Below are 9652 nucleotides of genomic sequence, written 5' to 3'. Positions count from 1 at the left end.
ACATTTAAAACATCTACCATATTATTTTTAACAAAAGTCCGTATCAAGTTTTCCATATGTCGCTGAAGATACTGATATCAATCATAGTGTGTGAAAATATTTTGCAGACAGAGAGAGAGAGAAGTGCGCACATGGGCTTTTGTATATTAGGATAACTGAATAATAAACCAAAAGCAATTGCTAAATATATCAATGTAGGCCAGAAATTAACTTTAAATAGCAGAGTTTGCAAGCTAGATTTGCTATGTAAACATCGGCCATTGTAAATTAGAGTGGTTTCCCCTGAATCTCCAACTATAATTTTACAAAAAAACAACAACTTAAGATGGCTGCTAGCCTAAAGACAAAAGTAATTGAGCTTAGGTAATCTCACGATATAGCATCGGAATTTATCTGGCAATGTTTGTTGAGTTTCGGTAACATTCGTTACCATAACTTATTTGACTGTTGAAATAAAATAAAGTCAAGTGCATTAAATTAATAGTTTAACTTAATTTAAAGTTTAATTGACAGAAAAATAACAAAAATTAGTAAATCTTAATATTAATAATAAATTCAAATGTAGTAATTAATGTTTTTTTTTTAAGAAGCACAGACAAAAAAACTTGCAAAAGATTTGCGACAACTAGATCTAGATGTAGTAAAATAGGACAATTAGATTTACTAAAGTTAAAAGTAGTAAGAAGAATTAGAACGAATGTTTAGTAGCAGCAATAATTAGCACATACACTACACTTAAAAGAATTAATTTGAAATACAAAATAATTAGCAAAACAGTATTTAAAATGCAACAAAAATCAATCCATGCACATTTTTAAACTTTATGTATTAAAAATAATATGGCGGAAAATAAATGATGGTTTACAGTATTTCCAAGGGTTTCTGGAATGGCTCGACTGACTACACCATGGTTTTACTATTTTTTTACTGCTGTACAATTCCAGAATAATAATTGACACTATATCGTGATTTTACCTGAGCTTGGTTGCATTTGATGAAAACATCGCTAACTATTATTTATTAAGCCTACTGAAAAGCTTTAATAAAATTGTTTAAAAACAGGTAGATCTAAATGACTTAAGTAAATGAGTGAAACTTGAAACATTTTTGTAACTTGCAAAATATCAAGTGTCCTAAAAATATGAAATAATTACTACAATTTAATGAGTCACCCTTTTTTCACATTACTAGCCTCGGCAGTTTTTACCTAACTATTCTAGATCTATCTAAAATTAAAAAAATAGATTAGAGGCCTACCCGTACCGTTTTAGTAATGGTAATCCATCGTTTTAGGTACGTAAAATTGCCCACGGCTAGTAATGTACAAAAAAGTTACCTCATTGTCAAGGCTTTGATAGAAGTATATTGTGATATATTTGTGTCAAATATTAGGCCTATAGGTAAATGAATAATAAACCTAAATCAGTGGCTAAATATATCAATAGGCCTATAGGCAAAAAATTAACTTTAAGCAGCAGTGTTTGCGAGCAGGATTTGCTAGTTTACGAAAAAAACTTAAACAAGATGGCTGCTATAGTAAATGTTAGAAACATCGCTAGTCTTCATTTATTACTGAAAAGTTTTAATTCAATTGTTTAAAAACAGGTAGCCTATATAGGCCTAAATGAAACAAGGAAATATTTTTGTATTTTTCAAAACATAAATCCTCCTCAAAATGTGAAATAATTATTAAAATTTGAGGCGTCACCTGTTTTTCACATTACTAGTCCCAGGCGAGTTTACGTACCTAAAATGATAGATTACCTTAGTAATTTACGGTAATCTATCGTTTTAGGTATGTAAAATCGCCCGCAGCTAATAATGTTCGAAAAAGTTACCTCATTGTCAAGGCTTTAATAGAAGTATATTGTGATATATTTGTGTCAAATATTAGGCCTATAGGTAAATGTTAGATTACCCTAACTAGTATAAATTTACGGTAATCTATCGTTTTGGGTACGTAAAATTGCCCGCGGCTATTAATGTACGAAAACGTTACCTCATTGTCAAGGCTTTAATAGAAGTATTTTGTGATAGATAAATGGATAATAAACCTAAGTCAATGGCTTAATATATCAATATAGGCCAGAAATTAACTTTAAACAGAAGTGTCTGCGAGCAAGATTTACTATATATAGTATATAAACAGCAGCCATTTGTAAAATAGAGTGACTTCCCTCTGAATCTCGCGCTATAACTTTATAAAAATAAAACTTAAACAAGATGGCTGCTATAGTAAATGACCATGGTTGCATCTGTTGGAAACACAGCTAGTCTTCATTTATTACTGAAAAGTTTTAATTCAATTGTTTAAAAACAAATACATAAATGAAACAAGGAAACATTCTTGTATTTTAAAAAACATAAATCCTCCTCAAAATGTGAAATAATTATTAAAATTTAAGGAGTCACTTGTTTTTCACATTACAACTCGCGGGCGATTTTACGTACCTAAAACGATAGATTACCAAATTAATTTACTACCTGAGTACCGGTAAAATCTTAGTTTAGCGTCGTAAATTCCAACGTAGCTAGTAATGTGCGATGAAGGTAACTAATGAATATTTCTTTCATTTGGCCATATTTATGTCATATTTTTCATAACATAACAGATAATGGAGGCGAGCGAGTTGACGAGATTCCTTCCATAATGTTGTTGTCATGGAATAAAAACGTGTTTTTTTAGATTTAGACCGTAAAAAAAAATAAAAAATAAAAACTTAAGCCTAAAATTAATTTAGAAATTTTATATTCTTAGAATAAATGCTATAAAAGTTGCAAATCCAGAGAACTTGAAAATAATTTGTTGTGTTTAAGGCTACATTTCTATTTATTTTCATCAAGCCTAAGTTATAACCGGATGTTTCACTTTCGTAAGACAAATATTGATTGGCTGTACAGTAACTTAGTGATCGATAACTATTTGTTTACAAAACTTTGCAGATCAAGTTTTTAAATAACATGCAAATTTAAAACCCCATGACCTAGTTTTCTATTTTTAGCTTACAATGTGTACAATAAAATCTATGGCAGCCTATCCAATAGCAGGATGCCATGTTTATGTCGCCATTACACGTGAAAACCAAATTGTTTTTGCTTTTTTTTTAATTTTTATTTAGTTACCGAAAATATTATAAACATCAAATACATCCAATCTTTAGTAAAGTCCGAAAAAAACCAGACAGGCAGGATTTTATAACCATATTAATTGTAACTACGCTGTGCATGATTTTTTAATGAATTTATACACCTCTCAAATACCTTTGAGACTTTTCTCGCTGGTGTCCATTGAATAACAAATCACAATCCAAGACCAAACCAGTCATAAATATCCTGGAATAAACTTTAAACTACCCCATTCGAGACAACAATGAGTAAATACAAGCAGCGGCCATGTTTTAAAAACAATGAATTGTCTATTCGCATGTCTTTTGTGTTGATTTTGTGGTTTAATATGATTGTTTTGTATTGTTTTAATATATGCCGGGGGTCGTCCATAAATGACGTCACACTCGTAGGGGGGAGGGGCAGGGGCGTAGCGAGAGGGGGGCGGGGGGTGCGGACCGCACCGGGTGACACCATTTAGGGGGGTGACACCAAGGCAAATAATAGCAAAATATATAGGGGGGGGGGTGCAAATCAAAAGTTTGAGGGGGGGTGCAAATCGAAAATTTGAAAGTTTGTCCCTGGGAAGGGTCACTATGCCTCTGGGGGGGTGACACCCGACCTCGCTACGCCACTGGGGAGGGGGGTCCGTAATTTTGTGACATTGTGTGATGAGGGGGAGGGGTTCAGATGGTGCGACGTCACACTTTTGCATTTTAAAAAAGCAATGTTAAAAAACGAATTTTAGACGTTATTTTGCGTTTTAAAGAACTGTTTTAATACATTGTAATAACAATTGATTAAAATACTCTATTTTGACAAAGTTCAGACAAGATTTTGGAAAAATATAGCTGTTTAAAAAAAATTCAACTGCAATTTTGAGGGGGGGGGGGGGGGTTGAAGGCTGAGATGTGACGTAATTTTAGCCTTTTTGTGACGACGTGTGACGGAGGGGAGGGGGGGGGGGGGGTAAAAATCATCAGAAAAAGCGTGACAATATGACCCCCTGTATAGTAATTTTTCTTTTTTTTTAAAAAATATAGTTGACATGAATGACTAATAGACCTTATCAGACTTAATAGTGTGCATCCAAGACCACAACAATTGTTGGGAGGTCGAACTTTTGAACACTTTATTTGCAGTAAGCAAATCAATATTAGATCGCTCATAAATGACGTCGCTTTTAAGATAGTAATGACAGCGTGCATTATTACAGAGCAAACATATGAACATATTGTTTCAGATAGAAATTGTGATTTGTGGTGGGGAGAGGTTGAGTAGAACTCAGCGATGTGATTTTGGAGACGGGTCAGATTTTTTTTTTCGTGAAAACGGGATGGTTGTGGGAGAAAGACCAGCTGTAGAAGTATGACGCGTCATTCATTGGTGATCCATTTTCTCAGTGGGGAAGAAAGAACTATTAAAAAGGGTCAAGAAATGTAAAAAGCTTGCCGAGTCGCATTTCTTGAACCCTACCTTTTTCATTTCCCCACTTAGTACATCGTCACCGAGTTAACGCTCGCACGTGACGTCATGAAGCGGTACCGTTAGGCTAATTTTATAGAAAAAAAAAACAAGCACTGCCTTTTTGACGCTTTTGCGACGTTTAGTTTGATTATATAAGTTTGTGTTCATTAAACAGCCCCTAACACATCTATCACTCGTCCATTTAAACGTACGTAGTTATTTCTGCAAGCTTGCTGTCTTGATACTTTCGGCCCTTTAAAAATGTATTAAGGTCACACCGTATAGAACTAGACTACCCATATTAAGCTCCAAAAGAAGCTTGGTGAAAACAGGATGGCCGTCCGATTTTGTAGCTGTTCTGCGCTTTATAAAAACCACAATAAACGATAAGATGACACTTATATTAAAGTAAATTATAGTTCTGAATCTTGATACATTAAAAGTGATCTTCGGAAATTAAGAGCCAGACAGTCAACATATTTCAATTTAAGTCCAAGAAAATAAATTTCCTCAAACGATGGAACATTACTAAATTTTCGCGCAGTTTAGCGAAATTGAATTTAAGTATTTATGTCATCTTACAAAGCGCGATAGCCTACTGGTGCTCTAACGCTGCCCATGCTAATGGCCGTATTCCTAACGCCCCGCATTAGACGCGGCTTATTCGTCAGCAGGCATTTGGTGGCAAGCCTTTTTGACGGGGATAATGTGTTAAGTTAAGGCCGTTTTGCCAAATGTCTTAAACTAGCAGGCTTGCAACATTTGTGATGATTCGTTTTAAGCAAGGTATACGTATACTAATGCTTATTTATCGTTATTTTGATTGAACATAGCATTATAGAGGTTCTCCATCAACCACCTAGGTATTTTTCCCCGTTCACCTCCTTTCATGAGACCGACACGTCATAAATTACGGAGCCGCCTGAGTTGACGTCACAAATCTTCACTCACTCCCGTAGCAAATCATATGTGACATCATTTATGGACAACCCCATATCACTCACTTGTGTACTTGATATTGACAATTTGACAACAAAGGGTAACCAACATGTGTTTGACAGGTGGAGACTTGCGATCGACCATAATGACAACACGCACTTAAGGGGTGGACTGGCTCATTGTTTTAGATGATGTTTTACGAGGGAAGCTGGTGGATAATACATTTTGTCTCTCTGTATATATAAATGATGACAAACATTTAATGTTGTCAAAATTATGGTTAGAGATCTTAGATAAGGCAGAGTGAAGCGTAATTTTTTACATTATGACTTGTTGTGACATTGACGACAAAAATATGACGGAGGTTGGGGTTTAATTAAGGTAAAGAGAAGTAAAAAAAATGTCATAAGTTACGATAGAATTACTAATTGATGAAAAGAAAAACCTGAAATGAAAACAGTGAACATTAAAACAATAAGAAAAAACTCACAACTATTTAGTAATAGTAAGATCAAATAAACATTAGTTTAAAAAAACGTGATTTAATACATGGATACAAGTTGAAGTTGCATCTCACAATGCTTCTAGAATTAATAAAGTTGTTTGTTAGGAAATTCACATTTTAAAAAAAATGCTTTGTAATATGGACTACAACAAGACGATCATATTTAAATACATTTTCATATGAATAGAAATGAAAGGGAAGCTACTCTCAATAACATTTTCTTAAAATGGCTGCTGTTTTTAATAGCAAATTTACTATCTCGAACAGGGTTGATAAAAATTAATTTCAGGATATTTAAATTGATTTAACCATAAATGGTGATCTATTATTCAATGGTCTATAATACTTTATACTTTATAAAAATACACGAAAATATACTCATATTTAATGACATATTCATTAATTCACTCTCTCCCACATTACTACTTTTGGCCGAATTTACGACGCTAAACTAAGATTTTACCTGAGTACCTACTCACTACTCACTTCTTTAGTCTTAATATCTTAACTAAATTTGTTTTTTTTTGATAATATTTAGAATCGACCTTGCGAATAACAAATCACAATCAAGGGCCAAACCAATACTATAAAATATGAAATTTTAACAACTGTGTTTGATACAGCAAAATCTAGATCTATGAGTAAATTAAAGTTTTACAAGGAGCGGCCATTTTTCAAAACAAATATTAGAGTAGTTTCCCATTGAGAATTTTTTATTCGGTTGTCTGCTAGATCTAGACCTAGATCTAGATCTAGATCAGGGGTCTCCAAACTACGGCCCGCGGGCCGGATGCGGCCCGCGAGGTTATTTCATCCGGCCCGCGAAGATCTTTTTGTCCACTGAATAAATGTTGTTAGACTGAGGAACTTTGCCAAGAAAATTCAAAACAATTTGAAAATGTAGCTTTGGGTCAAATACCATTGCCCGCCGTGTTGCAGACATTGGTGAAAACATCGTGACTCAAATAGCGAAAAATGTAAGCAAGTGTCGCGATTTTTCAATTGCAATGGATGAGTCGCTGGACAGTTGTTCCACCTCAACTTCTTGTGTTCATTAGAGTGGGTATAGAAATAGGCCTCTGCTGCAGACATAACTAGTCATTTAAATTTTTTTAACCTAAAACCGCAAGAGAGGGAAATCCATACACCCACCTAAAGGCCTTCAGATTCAAACTTGTCATGTATTTGGAACAAGTACAGGCCAACAACTTGACGGACTTTCAGCAGTGCAAGTTCTTTACGGCTGAAGCAACCAATTAATTTTCCACGTCATTTACATATGATCATCAAAGACTTCCAGCTGCAGTTTCAGTAGGTTCTCTGACTTGGATTAAAAGGCAGAAGAAGTGAGACTATTTCAAAACCCATTTGAAGCAAATGTGGCCAGTTGCAAAGATGAACTGCAGCTGGAGGTCATTGAATTGCAAGAAAATGACTTCCTTAGAGACACGTTCAAAGAAGGGCAGATTAATATTCATATAAGTTTTTGCACAAGGAAAACTGCCCTAATATTAAAAGTTCTGCATCAAAGTACCTTTCAAATTTCGAAACAACATACCTGTGTGAACAAACATTTTCAAAATGAAATACGTGAAGAACAATTTGAGAGCAAACTTTGACCTCGGGTGTGTTATCAACCCCCGAAAACGTTTCTTCCAGACTTTTTCTCCGTGGGGGGGGGGGGGGGTAGACGTTCTTCGGGAGGGGGAGGCCCCCTCCCCGAAGAGATGCCTTAAAGAAACTCTGGCCCCCGAACTGATATTTCATAGTTAATGCGGCCCTCGGACTGAAAATTTTGGAGACCCCTGATCTAGATCTATGTTGAATTTGGTTGTGAAATGTGGTTGTCTATACTCTAAACTTTTGTTTACCTTAATGTTTCTGTTTAAAGCCCTTGGTGAAATGGAATGGTGTAATTATGGTGAGAGATATGGCCATGATCCCCTCCACATTATGCTCAAAGTTTCTTTCAGACTTCATTCTCCGGGGGGGGGGGGGGGGGGGGGGAGGGGTGGCGGTAAAAGTATATATTTTCTATATGAATTCTTTTTCGTTCGGGGAGGGGGGGGGGAGACGTTCTTCAGAGAATCATGAAGGTACTGATTAGACGTAAAAAAAAATACTCGATAAAATCACGATTTTAATTTTTTTCACAAATTATAGATCTATTTTATATTTCGTATACGATAAAGTAGGGAAGTGTCAAACGGCGAAAGCTGTTAAAATTTCATTTAATTTGTGTGCACGATTGCAATACTTTCACTATACTCTGTATACGAGAAAATAAAAGCACGTTTTCTTCAAAAGATGAAAATTATTATTATATATTTGCGAAGATTCGCGAAATTGAATTAAACAGTGTTTACGACATCAGTCAACATCACGACCCATGTGGACATTAGACGCGATACCCTCATTTCAGTGACCGAAAAAAACGGAAAATTGCGCACTATAAAGTACGCAAGTGCATTTTTATTCTCTTAAATAGAGCGTTTATGGACATGAGCAAAGAATGAACACATGTCCATTATGTAGCATAATAAAACACATGCCCATTAAATGTGAGAAAAATAAAATGTATAGGGCCTAAGTATTTTTTCCACGTTTTCTTTAACTTGCTTTCGCCTCTGTTTGTTTGTTTGTTTGTTTTTCCAATCAAATCTTGCGCTCGAAATTTCGGGCACTTCCCAGTTAGCTAGCGCGCTGAAATTTTCAGGGAAGCTTTGTTACCGATGACAATTGAATATTCAATTGTTATTATTACTAAATTGATCCATGGAAACATTTTATTGATCATTTTAGACCACTATATAATTGTACAAAAAACGTGGGAAAAGGGGACATAACCCATTCATTGTAATTTGATGAAAACAAGGTTCGGTACTCTCCCTCTTTTTGCTTACTGAGTAGTGTTCACGTAGTGTACAAACAACCCGAACAACTGGTGGCCAGTATGGGGGAGACGTTATGGTCGAGTGGCTGGGCACACGATTGCTAACCCACTCGACACGGGTTTAAGGCACGTGTTTTTTACGAGTTGTCTTCGTTTACCCAAAAAAAAAGTAATGCGAAAAGATAAAATCGATAGCAAGATTTTAATGCAAACAAACAGACATCTGTTTTTTTTTCTTGTGACTTTTTTCCGTTCACCGAACCCGCAATGCGGGGGGGGGGGGGGGGGGCACGCCATTTAGGGGCCCACCGCCCACCATAATAATGTTTTTTTATAGTTAAATTTTTTAAAAAATTCTTGCATTTTTAGCGCAATTTCCATTCTGGAGAATTGCGTTTATTAACCCGTCATTTCTGGATGTATGAATGGATGGATGTGTGTCCGCAGCTTTAAGTCGTATCTCCTCCTCAACGAAGCAATATCGAGGACTAGTTCCAAAGCAAATTTGTTAAGCAAGTTACGAGGATGAACATAGGCCAAAAAAATTCCTGGTTTCTTTCATGGATTTCCCGGAAAAGCCAAAAAACCTCGAACAAATGCAGTGTTTGCTCCATATCTCGGCAACCAGACCACTTAGCGACTTGAAACATTTACCAATCGATTCCTGCCATAATTTAAACCAATATTGCCGAAGAAAGTTTTCAAAAATATCCTTTCGTTCGGTCACAAAATTTTTTTTAATA

At 35.3% G+C, this 9652-nt stretch overlaps 1 protein-coding gene across 2 annotated transcripts in view; it reads right to left on the bottom strand.

The window, feature by feature from the left end:
- Positions 1-6686, bottom strand: part of LOC131935725 (uncharacterized protein C14orf119) — a 15840-nt gene extending 9154 nt beyond the window's left edge. Inside the window, exon 1 of one of the 2 annotated variants that reach the window (XM_059292326.1) lies at positions 6675-6686. Coding sequence is in view for 1 of the 2 variants with exons in the window: in XM_059292322.1 (XP_059148305.1) it covers positions 18-56 (39 nt within the window). In the remaining variant the exon portion in view is untranslated. Of the gene's footprint in view, positions 1-17; positions 249-6674 lie in introns of those variants that run through there. The other variant, XM_059292322.1, reaches the window with a different exon arrangement.
- Positions 6687-9652: the final 2966 nt, after the last annotated feature.

Source organism: Physella acuta, unplaced genomic scaffold (assembly GCF_028476545.2).
Source record: "Physella acuta isolate Inbredline_101_S28 unplaced genomic scaffold, ASM2847654v3 ptg000155l, whole genome shotgun sequence".
Lineage (NCBI taxonomy): Eukaryota > Metazoa > Mollusca > Gastropoda > Physidae > Physella > Physella acuta.
Note: the sequence above shows the minus strand (reverse complement) of the source record. Positions and strands in the feature narration are given on the sequence as shown.